General features: G+C 44.1%; 1 protein-coding gene across 1 annotated transcript in view; it reads right to left on the bottom strand.

Moving 5' to 3' along the window:
* reck (reversion-inducing-cysteine-rich protein with kazal motifs) overlaps positions 1-21,091 on the bottom strand; it is a 317,351-nt gene that overhangs the window by 110,773 nt on the left and 185,487 nt on the right. The window contains 2 exon segments of the mRNA XM_038809800.1: positions 12,155-12,352; positions 15,742-15,775. Coding sequence (XP_038665728.1) covers positions 12,155-12,352; positions 15,742-15,775 — 232 coding nt within the window.

Genomic DNA, 21,091 nt, shown 5'->3' with positions numbered 1-21,091 from the left:
CTACTTAGCTTTACTGCATTCTTTATTTGGATTTCTATTTAAGTTCCGTTTTTCAACCAAGGCATATTAAAATACAACTAATACAGCACACATTTTATATGGAGGCTCCTGGGTAACTGGAACAATGCTCCCAAAGAACCGTGCAATAATAAATTATGGGATCTGATCATTGCTGTATGCCGTTGTAGCACAATGAGTGTAGCTAGACTTCACAAATACATAGGTATATAGATACATAGAAGATAGGCGCAGAAGGAGGCCTTTTGGCCCTTCGAGCCTGCTCCACCATTGAACAAAGAACAAAGAAAAGTACAGCACAGGAACAGCTGTGGACCTCCAAGCCTGCGCTGACCATGCTGCCCTCTAAACTAAAATCTTCTACACTTCTGGGGTCCGTATCCCTCTATTCCCATCATATTCATGTGTTTGTCAAGATGTCCCTTAAATGTCACTATCGTCCCTGCTTCCACCACCTCCTCCGTCAGCGAGTTCCAGTCACCCACTACCCTCTGTGTAAAAAACTTGCCTCTTACATCTCCTCTAAACCTTGCCCCTCGCACCTTAAACTTATTACCCCCAGTAATTACCCCCTCTTCCTTGGGAAAGTCTCTGACTATCCACTCTGTCTATGCCCCTCATGATTTTGTAGACCTCGATGAGGTCGCCCCTCAACCTCCTTCACTCCAGTGAGAACAAACCAAGTTTATTCAACACCTCCTCATAGTTAATGCCCTCCATACCAGGCAACATCCTGGTAAATCTCTTCTGCACCCTCTCTAAAGCCTCCACATCCTTCTGGTAGTGTGGCGACCAGAATTGAACATTATACTCCAAGTGTGACATAGAACATAGAACGATACAGCGCAGTACAGGCCCTTCGGCCCTAGATGTTGCACCGACATGGAAAAAAAAAACTAAAGGCCATCTAACCTACACTATGCCCTTATCATCCATATGCTTATCCAATAAATTTTTAAATGCCCTCAATGTTGGCGAGTTCACTACTGTTGCAGGTAGGGCATTCCACGGCCTCACCACTCTTTGCGTAAAAAACCCACCTCTGACCTCTGTCCTATATCTATTACCCCTCAATTTAAGGCTATGTCCCCTCGTGCTAGCCACCTCCATCCGCGGGAGAAGGCTCTCGCTGTCCACCCTATCTAACCCTCTGATCATTTTGTATGCCTCTATTAAGTCACCTCTTAACCTTCTTCTCTCTAACGAAAACAACCTCAAGTCCATTAGCCTTTCCTCATAAGATTTTCCCTCCATACCAGGCAACATCCTGGTAAATCTCCTCTGCACCCGTTCCAAAGCTTCCACGTCCTTCCTATAATGAGGCGACCAGAACTGTACGCAATACTCCAAATGCGGCCGTACCAGAGTTTGGTACAGCTGCATCATGACCTCATGGCTCCGGAACTCAATCCCTCTACCAATAAAGGCCAACACACCATAGGCCTTCTTCACAACCCTATCAACCTGGGTGGCAACTTTCAGGGATCTATGTACATGGACACCGAGATCCCTCTGCTCATCCACACTACCAAGAATTTTACCATTAGCCAAATATTCCGCATTCCTGTTATTCTTTCCAAAGTGAATCACCTCACACTTCTCCACATTAAACTCCATTTGCCACCTCTCAGCCCAGCTCTGCAGCTTATCTATGTCCCTCTGTAACCTGCAACATCCTTCCGCACTGTCTACAACTCCACCGACTTTAGTGTCGTCTGCAAATTTACTCACCCATCCTTCTGCGCCCTCCTCTAGGTCATTTATAAAAATGACAAACAGCAACGGCCCCAGAACAGATCCTTGTGGTACGCCACTCGTAACTGAACTCCATTCTGAACATTTCCCATCAACTACCACTCTCTGTCTTCTTTCAACTAGCCAATTTCTGATCCACATCTCTAAATCACCCTCAATCCCCAGCCTCCGTATTTTCTGCAATAGCCGACCGTGGGGAACCTTATCAAACGCTTTACTGAAATCCATATACACCACATCAACTGCTCTACCCTCGTCTACCTGTTCAGTCACCTTCTCAAAGAACTCGATAAGGTTTGTGAGGCATGACCTACCCTTCACAAAACCATGCTGACTATCCCTAATCATATTATTCCTATCTAGATGATTATAAATCGTATCTTTTATAATCCTCTCCAAGACTTTACCCACCACAGACGTTAGGCTCACCGGCCTATAGTTACCGGGGTTATCTCTACTCCCCTTCTTGAACAAAGGGACCACATTTGCTATCCTCCAGTCCTCTGGCACTATCCCTGTAGCCAATGATGACCTAAAAATCAAAGCCAAAGGCTCAGCAATCTCTTCCCTGGCTTCCCAGAGAATCCTAGGATAAATCCCATCCGGCCCCGGGGACTTATCTATTTTCACCTTGTCCAGAATTGCCAACACTTCTTCCCTACGCACCTCAATGCCATCTATTCTAATAGCCTGGGTCTCAGCATTCTCCTCCACAATATTATCTTTTTCTTGAGTGAATACTGACGAAAAGTATTCATTTAGTATCTCGCTTATCTCCTCAGCCTCCACACACAACTTCCCACCACTGTCCTTGACTGGCCCTACTCTTACCCTAGTCATTCTTTTATTCCTGACATACCTATAGAAAGCTTTTGGGTTTTCCTTGATCCTACCTGCCAAAGACTTCTCATGTCCCCTCCTTGCTCGTCTCAGCTCTCTCTTTAGATCCTTCCTCGCTTCCTTGTAACTATCAAGCGCCCCAACTGAAACTTCACGCCTCATCTTCACATAGGCCTCCTTCTTCCTCTTAACAAGAGATTCCACTTCTTTGGTAAACCACGGTTCCCTCGCTCGACCCCTTCCTCCCTGCCTGACTGGTACGTACTTATCAAGAACATGCAATAGCTGTTCCTTGAACAAGCTCCACATATCCAGTGTGCCCAACCCTTGCAGCCTACTTCTCCAACCAACACATCCTAAGTCATGTCTAATGGCATCATAATTGCCCTTCCCCCAGCTATAACTCTTGCTCTGCGGGGTATACTTATCCCTTTCCATAACTAACGTAAAGGTCACCGAATTGTGGTCACTGTCTCCAAAGTGTTCACCTACCTCCAGATCTAACACCTGGCCTGGTTCATTACCCAAAACCAAATCCAAAGTGGCCTCACCTCTTGTTGGCCTGTCAACATATTGTGTCAGAAAACCCTCCTGCACACATTGTACAAAGAACGACCCATCCAATGTACTCGAATTATATCTTTTCCAGTCAATATTAGGAAAGTTAAAGTCTCCCATAACAACTACCCTGTTACTTTCGCTCTTTTCCAGAATCATCTTCGCCATCCTTTCCTCTACATCTCTAGAACTATTAGGTGGCCTATAGAAAACTCCCAACAGGGTGACCTCTCCTTTCCTGTTTCTAACCTCAGCCCATACTACCTTGGAAGAAGAGTCCCCATCTTGCATCCTTTCTACCACCGTAATACTGTCCTTGACTAGCAGCGCCACACCTCCCCCTCTTTTGCCCCCTTCTCTGACCTTACTAAAGCACCTAAACCCCGGAACCTGCAACAACCATTCCTGTCCCTGCTCTATCCATGTCTTACTAAGGTTCTATACAGCTGCAACATGACTTGCCAATTTTTATATTCAATGCCCCGGCCAATGAAGGCAAGCATGCTGAATGCCTTCTTGACTACCTTCTCCACCTGTGTTGCCCCTTTCAGTGATCTGTGGACCTGTACACCTAGATCTCTCTGACTTTCAATACGTTTGAGGGTTCTACCATTCACTGTATATTCCCTACCTGTATTAGACATTCCAAAATGCGTTACTTCACATTTGTCCGAATTAAACTCCTTCTGCCATCTCTCCGGCCAAGTCTCCAAACGATCTAAATCCTGCTGTATCCTCTGACAGTCCTCATCGCTATCTGCAATTCCACCAGCATTTGTGTCGTCCACAAACGTACTAATCAGACCAGTTACATTTTCCTCCAAATCACTTATATATACTACGAACAGCAAAGGTCTCAGCCCTGAACCCCACAGAACACCACTAGTCACTGCCCTCCAATCAGAAACGCACCCTTCCATTGCTACTCTCTGCCTTCTATCACCTAGCCAGTTCTGTATCCATCTTGCTAGCTCACCTCTGATCCCGTGTGACTTCACTTTTTGTACTAGTCTGCCATGAGGGACCTTGTCAAAGGCCTTACTGAAGTCCACATAGACAACATCCACTGCCCTACCTACATCAATCATCTTTGTGACCTCCTCGAAAAACTCTATTAAGTTAATGAGACACAACTTCCCCTTCAGAAAACCGTGCTACCTCTTGCTAATACGTCCACTTGCTTCCAAATTGGAGTAGATCCTGTCTCAAAGAATTCTCTCCAGTAATTTCCCTACCACTGACGTAAGGCTCCCTGTAGTTCCCTGGATTATCCTTGCTACCCTTCTTAAGTAAAGGAGCAACATTGGCTATTCTCCAGTCCTCCGGGACATCACCTGAAGACAGTGAGGATCCAAAGTTTTCTGTCAAGGCCTCAGCAATTTCCTCTCTTGCCTCCTTCAGTATTCTGGGGTAGATCCCATCAGGCCCTGGGGACCTATCTACATTAATATTTTACAAGACGCCCAACAAGTTGTCTTTTTGGATCTCAATGTGGCCCAGGCTATCTACACACCCTTCTCCAGACTTAACATCCACCAATTCCTTCTCTTTGGTGAATACTGATATGATGCAAAGTATTAATTTAGTACCTCGCCCATTTTCTCTGGCTCCACACGTAGATTTCCTCCTCTGACGTTCAGTGGGCCAACCCTTTCCCTGGCTTTTTATGCCCCCCCCCAAACGGAAAGTCCAGCCCATAATATCCAGTGAAATTCTCAGCCAGGCAATTTGTAATTGAAGACCATCTCTAAAGACACATTCAACAATTTTGATTTTTTTTAAATCTGAAAGAATAGGGCTTTACCCTGCAGTGTTGGCTTTTCAAATGTTTCTCCAAGTTAAAGAGAAGGTGCTGAGGTTCAGCACAAATTGTTTCCAGTTGCCTACAAATGTGATCCAATTAAAGGAATGCAAGAGAAGTCTGACTTTGTTCCATACCACAAATTATTGAACACAGTCCAAAGAGAATGGAAAATTCTAAAATGACCAGCAATACAAATATCAGCATCAAATCACTTAGTCAGCATCTTAAAGTGTACTCAAAACTTTCACATTAGCAATTACTTATCTAAACAACTTTTATGTCTAATTTGAACAATGATCAAACTAGACCTCCCTTCTGAGTAGGGCTGGTTTACAACAATTTGAGCTATTTTATGATGGATATCAATTCACCAGTGTATAAATGTTCATGTTCAGATAATCCGAATGACAGCATGTGCTGCACAGATTCTGCTTTGTTGCTGGCAAAGAACACACTTATACAAAGAAGTCAAGAGTATGCATGCTCCAGTTTCTTAAGTGACCGCATTCATGAACAAAGTGTCACTGACTGTATTTCCTTTAGATAGATAGATAGAACAGTACAGCACAGAACAGGCCCTTCGGCCCTCAATGTTGTGCCGAGCAATGATCACCCTACTTAAACCCACGTAACCCGTATACCTGTAACCCAACAATCCCCCCATTAACCTTACACTACGGGCAATTTAGCATGGCCAATCCACCTAACCCGCACATCTTTGGACTGTGGGAGGAAACCGGAGCACCCGGAGGAAACCCATGCACACACGGGGAGGACGTGCAGACTCCACACAGACAGTGACCCAGCCGGGAATCGAACCTGGGACCCTGGAGCTGTGAAGCATTGATGCTAACCACCATGCTACCGTGAGGCCCCAGAGCAAAATCCCTTTGTTGGAATTTTTTCCCCTAACTCAAATACTTGAGGTTGCGTCCTTGGAATTATGAAAAGCACATATTACTTCGGAAAATTAACTCCGACAGGAGGAAATATAAGAGGAGAAGTGCGCTGGATATTTGAAAACACAGCTCAGAAACATTCTATAAAATGCACATCCTTTCAAATCTCATAACCAAATGCAGAACGCAGACAGCAACTCTTGGTAACAAACTACAATGAGCAGTCAGGCTTGGATCTGAAAATTAATTGCACGTAAAATATCTACCCTTTTCAATTTTTACTCCTTGTAGTGAAATATGCTTGGAACCCATTGGTACAAAGCATGCGATTGACTTCTTACGAGGGTCTAAACTTGACCACTTATCTTTGTTGAGGATCAGTCCCACAGCTTTTAATAAAGGCAAGGATTGCAAATCTTGTTGCTATTCAATAATAAAGAGCAAACTTGAATTTATGTGGTGCCTGTCACGTCCTCAGGACATCTCAGTACTTAACAGCCAAGTAATTACTTTTGAAGCGTAGTCAATGTTGTATCAGCAAATGCCGAAGCATATTTGCATAGAGCAAGGTTTTGCAAACAGCAATGAGTTAAATTGCCAGCTAATCTGTTTTTGTGCTGAGGTTGAGGGTTACATGTTAGTCAGGGCACTGGAAGCACTTTCCTGCTTTTTGTTCCCTGATTATTTACATCACCTAAACAGACATAAGACTTTGTTTTAAGGTCTCATCCAAATAAACCCTGCAATCCATCAGTAATGCACTGAATATCAGGCATAGATAATGCACTTAACTTCTCTACTGGGGCTTGAGCTCACGACTTTCCGACTCAGGTCAGAACGCCACCACTGTATCAACCCAGAACTCAATAAAAAGTGTTTCCTTTAAAAATACTACTGTTTTCTCTGGGTAACCATCGTAATCTTTAAATTAATTGGAAAGGTGGTTACTGAATATGTATTTTCAATGATTGTGATACATAGGAAAAAATGGAAAACTAGATTAAATGAAATAATAGGAAGTCAGGTCAAATTTTGATGGCAAACATAGTGAGGGCCATCAAATTAAAAAAAGTACTGGAACTTGGAGAACCACTTGCATTTAGGTATGGATGGAGGTAGCAATATTGTAGCAAGCAAAAAAGAAAACTATCAACTGCAACATAAAGATCACAGGCAAAGCTATGACTGATGTCCTATGAAACACTGGCAATGCACAGAAGAATTTAATTTTAACTCAACAACTTGCTTAAGAGTTGTCATATCCAAGAACGCCAAATATGTAGGTTTCATGCACCGGATATGGGATGTGCCCACTAGGACATAGCCCCATAGAACCTGAGACCGATTGGCAAGAGCTGGAGCTAAGGAGCTCAAATGTCCAAGTGTGTGTACATATCATGCTGCAGTAAAATTAGCTAAAGATAACTGGTTTCCAGCACAGAATACTGGTAACACTTCCCATATATGTCCAGCTAAAATAACTTTTTTGTTGGAACAATGCCAAGCTTGGTTACACGGGGGAGGAAAAGAGTGTAGGGAAAAAACTAGCTGCCAGTCAAAGGGAGAGATATTTGCATTTATATAGCACCTTTTGTTAACTCAGGGCACCCCAGAGCGCTTTACAACCAAAAAAGTATTTTTGTGGTGAAATCTATGTTGTAGCCAGCAGGACTGCCAATTTGCACACAGCAAATTCCCATAAACAACAACATGACAAATTATGAGAGAATTTTGTTGGTGGTCTGGGCGAAGGATACTTTTTGTTTTGGACTCCAGAAGAACAGCATTGTTCTTCATTGAATGGTGTTAAAAGATCTTTTATTTCTATCCAAGACGATCATCAGAGCCTTGATTTATCATAAAGACATTACCTCTTATGTTGCAGTTCTTCATTGGGATTATACCAAGTGCCAACTAGATTATATGCTCAGCTCTGAAGTGAGATTTGAGCCCACGACATACTGACTTGGAGGTGAGAGGGCTACCACTGAGCCAATGCTGGCACTATTGATATGTGTAATGATCCAGGTCTGATCAATGACACAGGCTTGGTCATCAGTTATTAATCGCTGTCTGGAGGCTGGAGTATCTTGCTCGAGGATTGAATTGAGTTCTCTTCCACTTTGTATTGATCAATAAGGGGATAAGGGATTATGGGGAGAAGGCAGGAGAATGGGGATAAGAAAACTATTAGCCATGATTGAATGGTGGAGCAAACTCGATTGGCTGAGTGGCTAATTCTGCTCCTATGTCTTATGGTCTTATGGTATTGATTTGATTCCTTAGATTTCATTGCAAATTTGGGTACAAAGAGCTTTGTTTGATAAGGTGCGAAGAAAATGCAAGGCTTCCTTCCCAATGTGGACGAGACCATGGACTGTGGGGAGGATGAACAAACTGACTACAGCATTGTGGTACAGGAGCCATGCAGGGTAGCATGGTGGTTAGCATAAATGCTTCACAGCTCCAGGGTCCCAGGTTCGATTCCCGGCTGGGTCACTGTCTGTGTGGAGTTTGCACGTCCTCCCCCTGTGTGCGTGGGTTTCCTCCGGGTGCTCCGGTTTCCTCCCACAGTCCAAAGATGTGCGGGTTAGGTGGATTGGCCATGCTAAATTGCCCGTAGTGTCCTAATAAAAAAGTAGGGTTAAGGGGGAGGTTGTTGGGTTACAGGTATAGGGTGGATACGTGGGTTTGAGTAGGGTGATCATGGCTCGGCACAACATTGAGGGCCGAAGGGCCTGTTCTGTGCTGTACTGTTCTATGTTCTATGTTCTTCTAAGTGGGGGAAGAAAAGAGAAATGTAGTCGTAGTCGGGGATAATATAGTTCGGGGGAATAGACACTGTTCCCTGTAGCCAGGATCAAGAGTCCTGACTCTTGCAGTGGGAGGGGGAGGACGGTGTTGTCATGGTCAGGAAAATGTTCAAGTCCATTACAAAGGATGTAATAGTGGAGCATTTAGAAATGCGTAATATAATCAAGAAGAGTCAGCATGGCTTTAAGAAGGGGAAATCATGCCTGACAATTGTATTAGAATTATTTGATGTGCTGACAAGCAGGGCAAAGGAAGGAGAACCTGTAGATGTAATATACTTGGATTTCCAAAAAGTGTTCGATAAGGAACCAAACAAAAGGCTACTTAATAAGATAAGAACCCATGGTGTTGGAAGTAGTTTATTAGCATGGATCGAGGATTGGCTACCTAAGGGCAGCACGGTAGCATTGTGGATACCACAATCGCTTCACAGCTCCAGGGTCCCAGGTTCGATTCCGGCTTGGGTCACTGTCTGTGCGGAGACTGCACGTTCTCCCCGTGTGTGCGTGGGTTTCCTCCGGGTGCTCCGGTTTCTTCCCACGGTCCAAAGATGTGCAGGTTAGGTGGATTGGCCATGATAAATTGCCCTTAGTGTGTCCAAAATTGTCCTTAGTGTTGGGTGGGGTTACTGGGTTATGGGGGATAGGGTGGAGGTGTTAACCTTGGGTAGGGTGCTCTTTCCAGGAGCCGGTGCAGACTTGATGGGCCGAATGGCCTCCTTCTGCACTGTAAATTCTATGTTCTAATAGACAAAAGAGAGTTGGACTAAGAGGAGCATTTTCAGGATGGCAACCGGTAGCCATTGGAGTACCCAGGGATCTGTGTTGGGACAACAATAATTTACAATATATTAATGACTTGGACGAGGGAAATGCATGTACTATTGCCAAGTTTGCAAATGACACAAAAATAGGCGTGAAGGCAAGTGGTGAGGATGATGCAAAGTCTACAGATGGACAGAGACAGGTTAGGTGAGTGGCCAAAAACTTGACTGATGGAATATAATGTATTACAATGTGAAGTTATCCACTTGATTAGGAAGAAGAAATTAGCTGAATATTATTTAAATGGTGAAAGACTGCAGGAAACCGAAGGAGAGAGGGATTTGGGGGTCCTCGTGTATAAACCACAAAAAGCTAGGATACAAGTTACAAGGCATGTAATTGGGAAGGTAAATGGAATGTTGGCCTTTATTTCAAAGGGAAGAGCACAAAAATAGGGAAGTCCTTCTGAAACTATATAAGTCACTAGTTAGACCAGGGGTGGGCAAACTATGGCCCGCGGGCCGCATGCGGCCCACCAAGTCATTTAAAAAAAATAAATAAATAAAATTTAAAAAACAAATTTTTTTAAAAAAAAATTTTTTTTTAAGGTTAATGGGGGGGGGCTGTTGGATTACTTACTGGTATAGGGTGGATACGTTGACTTGAGTAGGGTGATCATTGCTCGGCACAACGTCGAGGGCAGAAGGGCCTGTTCTGTGCTGTACTGTTCTATATGAGGCGCCAAGAATCATAACCGGGTGAAGTAATTATTTTACTTAATATACTATGCGGCCCTTTGAAATTGTGAATTTCTGAATGTGGCCCTTGCACGGAAAAGTTTGCCCACCCCTGAGTTAGACCATAGACCAGACTGTGAACAGTTTTGGTCCCTTATCTAAGGAAAGATATACTGGCATTGCAGGCAGCTTTACTAGGTTGATCCCGGGTATGGAGGGATTTTGTTATGAGGAGAGGTTAACTAGGTTGGGCCTGTACTCATTTGAGTTTAGAAGAATGAGAGGTGACCTTATTGAGACATATAGGATTATCAAGGGTAGATGTTGAGATGATGTTTCCTAATGTAGGATCAGAGGACATAATCAAAGAATAAGGGGTTGCCCATTTTAAGACAGAGATAAGAAGGAATTTCTTCTCTCAGAGGGTGGCATGGAGGCACAGTGGTTAGTACTGCTGCCCACAGTGCCAGGGACCCGGGTTCAATTCTGGGCTTGGGTGACAGTGTGTGTGGAGTTTGCACATTCTCCTTATGTCTGCGTGGGTTTCCTTGGGGTGCTCCGGTTCCTCCCACAGTCCAAAGATGTGCAAGTTAGGTGGATTGACCATGCTAAAATTGCCCTCAAGTGTCCAAAGATGTGCAGCTTAGGTGGGTTTATTGGGGTAGGGCTTGGAAGTGGGCCTAGTTAGGATTGCTCCTTCAGAGGATCAATGCACTCGATGGGGATGGGCGAATGGCTTCCTCCTGCACTGTAGGGATTCTATGGATTCTATGGTAGCGAATCTGTGGGATCCTTTACCACAGAGAGCTGCAGAGGTTGGGTCGTTAAGTATTTTCAAGGCCGTGATAGACAGACGGGAATCAAGGGTTATGGGGATAATGCGAGAAAATGAAGTTGAGAGTTATATCAGATCAGCTTTATTCTCATTGAATGGCGGAGCAGACTCGATGGCCCGAGTAGCCTACTTCTGCTTCAGCGAAGCAGACCCGATGGGCCAAGTGGCCTACTTCTATGACTTATGGTCTTATGGGAGGTGACTCTGCATTCATGTAAAGAAAAGGTAAGTTAGAGATGGAACAATAAATTACAAGAATGGTAGTAGAAGAGTGGGGCCCTTGAGGAAGGGAGGAAAACAGTGGCTCAAGAAGAAAAAGTAACATTTGCAATGGCAACATAACGTCAGGAATGGAAGTTAAGGGCAGCATGGTGGCACAGTGGTTAGCATTGCTGCCTACGGCGCTGAGGACCCGGGTTCGAATCCCGGCCCTGGGTCACTGTCCGTGTGGAGTCTGCACATTCTCCCCGTGTTTGCGTGGGTTTCACCCCCACAACCCAAAGATGTGCAGGATAGGTAGATTGGCCATTCTAAATTGCCCCTTAATTGGAAAAAATAATTGGGTACTCTAAATTTATAAAAAAAAAGGAATGGAAGTTGAGTGTTTGGAAGTTAATGGAAACTGTACAGAAGATGGCGCCCGAGTGAGGCGACTCTCTGCGAGCTCTACCCAGCAGATCCACTTTTTACTTAAATTATACTCATTCCCATTTATGTATTTTCTTTCATTCCCTTTTCTCCCATGTACTTAATGAACTGTTGAGCTGCTCGCAGAAAAATACTTTTCACTGTACCTCGGTACACGTGACAATAAACAATTCCAATCCAATCTAATCCTAATGAAAATGGAGTCAAGGAAGAAGGTGCCTCACATCTATGAGATGAGTTTGAATACACCATGGGAGATGAGAGAGAATCTAGACATGGACAGAGTTCAAGGAAGGGAGTAAGGGGTTGATGGGCCATTCGGCAGTTGGAAAAGACAAAACAGCATTTACAACTGAATGGAGAGCCTGTATATTGATGACGTAGACATGCATGCTCTCTACCAAAACAAAGGCAATTATAAATGACTATTAGAGGCATCTGCTCGAAGGACTACTGAAATAATTTAAATGATTTATACTTACTATCAATGGGATTTTTCATTGGGTATGAGCGAGTGTAGTTGTCAACACATTGAATAAGCTGTGGACTAATGGAGGCACAATAGTTTTCCACAGCTTTAATCTGTGATTGCGTGGGAGAAGAATCTGTACGAAAAATAGCTTGGCAATATTCTCTACAATTTGTGTGTCGGCCTGCATAACTGCAACACAGGGATCCCTCTGTAATACAATAAAGGCAAATATTAATTCAGGTGTCAAGTTAAAGGTCCTTATATTCTTTCTTTGCCCAATGATCTCTGAACTATGGTTGCAACCAAAACGTAACGCTTCACAGATCAGCGCATTGAACAATGTTACTCAGTAAAAAAAAATTTGATTTTGAATATTCTACCTTCGCCATCCACTCTTCATATCACACCTCTGCATTACCGGAGGTTTATAAGATGATGAGGAGGATAGATAGAGTGGATGTTCAGAGACTATTTCCTCGGGTGGATGTAGCTGTTACAAGGGGGCATAACTAGAAGGTTTGGGTTGGGAGATATAGGAGGGAGATCCGTGGTAGGTTCTTTACTCAGAGAGTGGTTACAGTGTGGAATGGACTGCCTGCTGTGATAGTGGAGTCGGACACTTTAGGAACTTTCAAGCGGTTATTGGATAGGCACATGGAGCACACCAGAATGACAGGGAGTGGGATAGCTTGATCTTGGTTTCGGACAATGCTCGGCACAACATCGAGGGCCGATGGGCCTGTTCTGTGCTGTACTGTTCTAATAGAGAGGAGTGATTAATTATTGCTGCAGTTATGCTGTAGTACATATTATGCAAGTGAACGTTGAAAATCCAGCTGAATGGTACAAAACCCATCTCTACTAGACATTTGTTCAGTCCATAATCTACAATAGCCACCTAATTTGCAGGGCATCGTACAAATTACACCTCTAATTGCTTAATTGACTAGCAATATTGACTGGGACCCACTTGGTGCTAGGGGCTTGGACGGGGCAGAGTTTGTAAGGAGCTTCCAGGAGGGCTTCTTAAAACAATATGTAGATAGTCCAACTAGGGAAGGGGCTGTACTGGACCTGGTATTGGAGAATGAGCCCGACCAGGTGGTATAAGTTTCAGTTGGGGAGCACTTCGGGAACAGTGACCATAATTCAGTAAGTTTTAAAGAGCTGGTGGACAAGGATAAGAGTGGTCCTAGGGTGAATGTGCTAAATTGGGAGAAGGCTAATTATAATAATCTTAGGCAGGAACTGAAGAACCTAGATTGGGGGAGGATATTTGAGGGTAAATCAACATCTGACATGCGGGAGGCTTTCAAATGTCAATTGAAAGGAATTCCGGACTGGCATGTTCCTGTGCGAAAGAAGGATAAATACGGCAAATTTCAGGAACCTTGGATAACGAGAGATTCGTCAAAAAGGCAAAGGAGGCATTTGTCAGGGCTAGAAGGCTGGGAACAGACGAAGCCTGGGTGGAATATAATGAAAGTAGGAAGGAACTTAAGCAAGGAGTCAGGAGGGCTCAACGGGGTCACGAAAAGTAATTGGCAAATAGGGTTAAGGAAAATTCCAAGGCTTTTTACACGTATAAAAAGCAAGAGAGTAGCCAGGGAAAGGGTTGGCCCACTGAAGGATAGGCAAGGAAGCCTATGTGTGGAGCCAGAGGAAATGGGCGAGGCACTAAATGAATACTTTACATCAGTATTCACCAAAGAGAAGGAATTGGTGGATGTTGAGTCTGAAGAAGGGTGTGGAGATAGCCGGGGTCACATTGAGATCCAAAAAGACGAGGTGCTGGGCCTGATGGGATCTACCCCAGAATACTGAAGGAGGCTAGAGAGGAAATTGCTGAGGCCTTGTCTTCAGGTGATATCCCAGAGGGCTGGAGAATAGTCAATGTTGTTCCTTTGTTTAAGAAGGGTAGCAAGGATAATCCAGGGAACTACAGGCCGGTGAGCCTTCCATCAGTTGTCAGGAAATTACTGGAGAGAATTCTTCGAGACAGGGTCTACTCCTATTTGGAAGAAAATGGACGTATTAGCGAGAGGCAGCATGGTTTTGTGAAAGGGAGGTCGTGTCTCACTAACTTGATAAAGTTTTTCGAAGAGGTCACAAAGATGATTGATGCAGGTAGAGCAGTGGATGTTGTTTATATGGACTTCAGTAAGGCCTTTGACAAGGTCCCTCATGTCAGACTGATACAAAAGGTGAAGTCACACGGGATCAGGGGTGAGCTGGCAAGGTGGCTACAGAACTGGCTGAGCCATAGAAGGCAGAGAGTAGCAATGGAAGGGTGCTTTTCTGATTAGAGGGCTGTGACTCGTGGTGTTCCGCAGGGATCAGTGCTGGGATCTTTGTAGTTCGTAGTATATATAAATGATTTGGAGGAAAACGTAAGTGGTCTGACTAGAAAGTTTGCAGACGACACAAAGGTAGGTGGAATTGCGGATAGCGATGAGGACTGTCAGAGGATACAGCAGGATTTAGATCGTTTGAAGACTTGGCCGGAGAGATGGCAGATGGAGTTTAATCCGGACAAATGTGAGGTAATGCATTTTGGAAGGTATAATGCAGGTAGGGAATATACAGTGAATGGTAGAACCCTAAAGAGCATTGAAAGTCAGAGATCTAGGTGTACAGATCCATAGGTCACTGAAAGGGGCAACACAGGTGGAAAAGGTGGTCAAGAAGGCATACGGCATGCTTGCCTTCATTGGCCGGGGCACTGAGTATAAGAATTGGCAAGTCATGTTGCAGTTGTATAGAACCTGAGTTAGGCCACACTTGGAGTGTAGTGTTCAATTCTGGTCACCACACTACCAGAAGGATGTGGAGGCTTTAGAGAGGGTGCAGAAGAGATTTATCAGAATGTTGCCTGGTATAGAGGGCATTAGCTATGAGGAGCGGTTGAAGAAACTCGGTTTGTTCTCACAAGAACGACGGAGGTTGAGGGGTGACCTGATAGAGGTCTACAAAATTATGAGGGGCATAGACAGAGTGGATAGTCAGAGGCTTTTTCCCAGGGTAGAGGGGTCAATTACTAGGGAACATAGGTTTAAGGTGCGAGGGGCAATGTTTAGAAGAGATGTAGGAGGCAAGTTTTTTTTACACAGAGGGGAGTGGTTGCCTGGAAATCGCTGCCGGAGGAGGTGGTGGAAGCAGGGACAATAGTGACATATAAGGGGCATCTTGACAAATACATGAATAGGATGGGAACAGAGGGATATGGACCCAGGAAGTGTAGAAGATTTTAGTTTAGATGGACAGCATGGGCACAGGCTTGGAGGGCCGAAGTGCCGGTTCCTGTGCTGTGCTTTTCTTTGTTCTTTGTTCTTTTTACCTTTCCTTATTCTACTAAATCTTATGCTTTCTTGTAAATTTAGCACAGCCCCTTTGGCTTTTTCATTGCATAATATATCTTCTGTATATTGCTGTTTACAGTCTTTAAAATATCAGATTTTTGGAGGCTTTTAAAGTTACTAAACTAACTAAATCACTATTTGTGCGCAGTCTACTTTAATATACTTCAAGAATTATTATAATAACTCAGTAATTCATTCATCAGCGTCAATTCCTGGCTTAGGGTAAAAATGACCTTACTCTCATTTCGGTTCACACAGCTGAAAAAAGCAGTCTGAAATACAAAACGAGTAATAAACAAATTAGTAATTGCAATCACAATAATATGAAAAAATCAGTTTTATACACAAATCTATCAAAATCTCTACCACAACCTTCTACAAGGTGGATGTTGCCAAGGCATTAGCAATTATATTTTCAAGCCAGCCATTGGAGGTGTGTAATATAGAGGATGATGCTTTCATAGGAACAGGAGTAGACCATTCAGCCCCTTGAGCCTGTCCCACCATTCAATGAGATCATGGCTGATCTGTGACCTAACTCCATATACCCCGCCTTTAGCCATATCCTGCAATTTTTGTTTATGCACCTGAACCCCTCAGTCCCTTTGGACATCCGTTGCACCTAACCTCTTTCCATTTAACCTCTTTCCATTTGGAAAGTACTCTGCTCTATCCTTTTTCGGTCCAAAATGGATAACACTGCTTACATTAAATTCCATCTGCCCGAATTTTGCCCATTCACCTAGTCTGTCCCTTGATCACCTCTTTCCTGTCTCCAATCTGCCCTCCCCACCCCCTCACCAAAAAGGCTCATTTCATTAATGCCTTGGTGCTTAACCCAAAACTGATACTTACACCCTGCAGTGACCAATAATTAGACAACTTTTAAATTTTCTAAATTGACAAAAAATGTAATGTGCAATATGCACTCTATGCATAATATATATATTACATCTGAAACTTTAAAATAATGCGCCTTTCTTTTAAGAACTACATAAAGTCCACCTCCACAACAAAATAGTTTAGAATATGAAATTATATTTTACAGACATGAACCAAAGTTCCGTCAAATTAAAATATTAGACGCTAATGTCAATGCAACATATGCAAACTTGGACATAATCACAAAACAAACAATGATCACAGCTATGCAAGAACCAAAATATCAAACGCAGCTTGAGCAGAACATGGGAATGTGTCAACAGATGCCTGGTTGGAAGAACAAAGAGAAGCAGAAATTATAGTGAGTAAGGACAATAAATATCTGATAAAAAAGAAAGGGCTGTACGCGAGGAGAAAGTAGTGTAAAAGACCTCAGAGAGAGAGGGGAGATCTTCAAGCAGTCACAGCCAACACCTATAAAAAATATAACCAGTTTAAATCAGTGTAACCATTCACATTTGCCTTGACTATAACAGTTCAAAAGTGAATACATCAATGTAGAAAATACACATTTAACATATAATACAAAAATATACAAATTAGTTTCCAAGTTAGTTTCAACAAAACAACTTTATATTGTTTAAATTATAAAGGAAATAAAGAATTATGAGGAATACCAAGAGGTTGAAGTTAATATTTCATGTGGGATAATGGCACAAATATATGTTTCTACAAATTGTAGGTAAAATTATGTCGCATGAATAGTTTTAGTTTAGTGTAATAATCAATCAACAGAAGACGATAAGACAGAGGAGCAGAATTAAGCCATTCAGCCCGTTGCAGTTGCTCTACCATTTAACCATGGCTGATCTGTTTCTCAACCCCATTCTCCTGCCTTCTCCCCATTACTTCTGATTCCCTTATTAATCAAAAATCTATCCAACTCTGTCTTAAAGACACTCAGTGATTAAACTTCTGGTGAATTTTAGTTTTAGCATCATATGACTATTCTTAGCTTCACTTGACAGGACATTGCATCTTGGTATTTTAGACAGAATAAAGCTAACTATGGATGAGCGAAGCACAGATAACACCTTCAAGGTTGAATGAGTAGTTCACATGTTATCAGTAAAAGGAAGGCTAACAGGAATTTATAGGTGCAAGGGAGGGAACTTTATCAGCAGATGTTCCTTCCATTAATTTAGCTTACAGGTTTTAAGAAGCAATTATCTTTAACTTTGTATTAGAGTTAAACTTTGTGATAGTATGTGATTAGTGTAATCATATAATTCTTTAGATTATCATTCAGCATTATGTATTAACCAAATGTATAAGGAAACTTGTTTTGAATGTCACATTTTAAACATTGACTATTGCTACATACTTTGTATTGTATTGTATACTCTATATAACTTTAAGTACAATTTGTAGTATTCTGTATGAGGTGTGGGATAATGCCCATGTGCGAGGGTTGACACTGCCCATGGGTGAGGGGTGTGGGGGTCACACTTACGAGATCAGGACACCCTTTCAAAATGGTGGCGAGTTCACCTACCCAATGCTGAAAACATTTCTAAGAGTTCATAAGATCATCTATTTCATAGAATTTACAGTGCAGAAGGAGGCCATTCAGCCCATCGAGTCTGCACCGGCTCTTGGAAAGAGCACCCTACCCAAGGTCAACATCTCCATCCTATCCCCATAACCTAGTAACCTCACCCAACACTGAGGGAAATTTTGGACACTTAGGGCAATTTATCATGGCCAATCCACCTAACCTGCGCATCTTTGGACTGTGGGAGGAAACCGGAGCACCCGGAGGAAACCCACACAAATATGGGGCGGATGTGCAGACTCCGCACAGACAGTGACCCAAGCCGAAATCGAACCTGGGACCAGAGAGCTGTGAAGCAATTGTGCTATCCACAATGCTGCCATGCTGCCCTTATCTTCCTGGAATCATTTCCTTTTTTATTCACTATAAGAGAGTACAGCTAGGAGGTTATTGACAATTACTCAAAGCAAGGTTGCAGAATGTCAAGCGATTTTTTTTTTTAAACAGGAAAAATTTAATCGAGATGAATTTATTTATTTATTTTGTAATAAATTTAGAGTGCCCAATTTTTTATTTTCCAATTAAGGGCAATTTAGCATGGCGAATTCACCTGGCCCGCACATTTTTGGGTTGTGGGGGTGAGACCCACGCAGACATGGGGAGAATATACAAACTCCACGCAGTGACCCAAGGACGCGAACCCAGGCCCTTGGCGCCGTGAGGCACCAGTGCTACCCACTACGCAACGGTGCCGCCCATAGAGATGAATTTATTACACATACGTCTAATGGATACATGAAAACAGATGGACTTGACGAGGAATTACCAAATCCATCCACAAAATTGGGGTCGCTGAAGTACACTTGGTTAAAGAGCTGGGAGAATTTGGTTTCCAGAGATGTGGGGCGGAATTCTCCTCTGGTGGCCAAAATCGTGGAGGCCATCGTGAACTCGGCTGAGGTTCACGACGGCCTCGGGGCCCGCTCCCTGCACCTAATTCACCCCCACCCGGGGGGCTGGGAACGGACCTCCGTCTTTCCCGGCCGCAATCTCGTCGCGCTGGAAATGACGAGCAAAACGGTGCATTTTATCATAGATAATCATAGAATTTACAGTGCAGAAGGAGGCCATTCAGCCCATCGAGTCTGCACCGGCTCTTGGAAAGAGCACCCTACCCAAGGTCAACAACTCCACCCTATCCCCATAACACAGTAACCCCACCCAACACTAAGGGCAATTTTGGACACTAAGGGCAATTTAACATGGCCAATCCACCTAACCTGCACATCTTTGGACTGTGGGAGGAAACCGGAGCACCCGGAGGAAACCCACGCACACACGGGGAGGATGTGCAGACTCCGAACAGACAGTGACCCAAGCCAGAATCAAACCTGGGACCCTGGAGCTGTGAAGCAATTGTGCTATCCACAATGCTACCGTGCTGCCCATTTGGGAGGTCTTCCGCGCATGCGCGGGTTGCCGGTTTCAACCCGCGCATGTGCGGATGACTTCATCGCGCAGACAGCGCGAACCGCGCATGCGCGGTGGCCGTCTTTCTCCTCAGCCGCCTGGCAAGACTTGATCTTGCCGGGCGGCGGAGGGGAAAGAGTGCGTCCATTTTGGACACTGGCCCGCAGATCGGTGCCCATAGAGATGAATTTATTACACATACGTCTAAGGGATACATGAAAACAGATGGACTTGACAAGGAATTACCAAATCTATCCACAAAATTGGGGTCGCTGAAGTACACTTGGTTAAAGAGCTGGGAGAATTTGGTTTCCAGAGATGTGGGGCGGAATTCTCCTCTGGTGGCCAAAATCGTGGAGGCCATCGTGAACTCGGCCGAGGTTCACGACGGCCTCGGGGCTTGTCCCCGCCCGAGCACAGTCGTGGTGCTCCCGTGCCAATCGGGCCCTTAGATGCTCCAAACGGGCATCTGGCGCCCATTTCACGAATGCAGCGACCAGGTGTGGTTGCTACCGTGGTGAAACGGGCGTGAAGTGCCGGCCATTCGGCCCATCGGGCTCGGAGAATCGCTGTTTGCCGTGAAAAACGGCGAGTGGCGATTTTTCCGAGCCGGTGGTGGTGGGGGGGGGGGGGGGGGGGGGGGGGGGGGGGGGAATCGCTGGGGGCGCCAGGGGGGCGTAAAATATGTCGGGAGGCCCTCCCGCGATTCTCCCACGTCGCGTGGGGAGCGGAGAATTCCGCCCTTGTGCTTTGGTAGGCCAAATGTTCTATTCCTCACCCTCAATCTTTCTCATGTTAAAAGCAAGATAATTTTAAAAGCTCAAAATCAACAAACCCCAGAGCAAACGACAGAATAGAAAATATCGCACCAAAATATAACTAATTAGAATAGCTACTGCAGGTGTGGTCTTTCTAATGATCTTGATTACCATTCAATCTTCACACAGGGGTGAGTAATCTCTTGTGCGAGTTCAGCATTATTCAGTAACTGTTTTCATCATGCAGACGTTTTGACCCAGCATGTTTACGAGAAGTTTGTTGTGAACTCAGCTCCAGACTGGGAGTGGCCATGAAGCAATCATGTTGCATCAAATATGTGTATCTACACAGTAAGTGATGAAGTTGAAAATGTGTTAAATCAGAAAGAGAACAAAGAGCTTTGAATAAAATTCACCCTCCACCTACAAAATTTGTAAGAAAACTATACCAATATCAATGAATTATAAACAAAGAACAAAGAAAATTACAGCACAGGAACAGGCCCTTCGGCCCTCCCAGCCTGCGCCGATCCAGATCCTTTATCTAAACCTGTCGCCTATTTTCCAAGGATCTACTTCCCTCTGTTCCCCGCCCGTTCATATATCTGTCTAGATGCATCTTAAATGATTCTATCGTGCCCGCCTCTACCACCTCCGCTGGCAAAGCGTTCCAGGCACCCACCACCCTCTGCGTAAAAAAACTTCCCACGCACATCTCCCTTAAACTTTCCCCCTCTCACCTTGAAATTGTGACCCTTGTAATTGACACCCGCACTCTTGGAAAATGCTTGTTGCTGTCCACCCGGTCCATACCTCTCATAATTTTGTAGACCTCAATCAGGTCCCCCCTCAACCTCCGTCTTTCCAACGAAAACAATCCTAATCTACTCAACCTTTCTTCATAGCTAGCACCCTCCATACCA

The sequence above is a fragment of the Scyliorhinus canicula genome, chromosome 10 (genome assembly GCF_902713615.1).
Source record: "Scyliorhinus canicula chromosome 10, sScyCan1.1, whole genome shotgun sequence".
NCBI classification, from domain to species: Eukaryota; Metazoa; Chordata; class Chondrichthyes; order Carcharhiniformes; family Scyliorhinidae; genus Scyliorhinus; species Scyliorhinus canicula.
The sequence above is the reverse complement of the archived record's forward strand: the minus strand, read 5'-3'. Positions and strand labels throughout refer to the sequence as shown.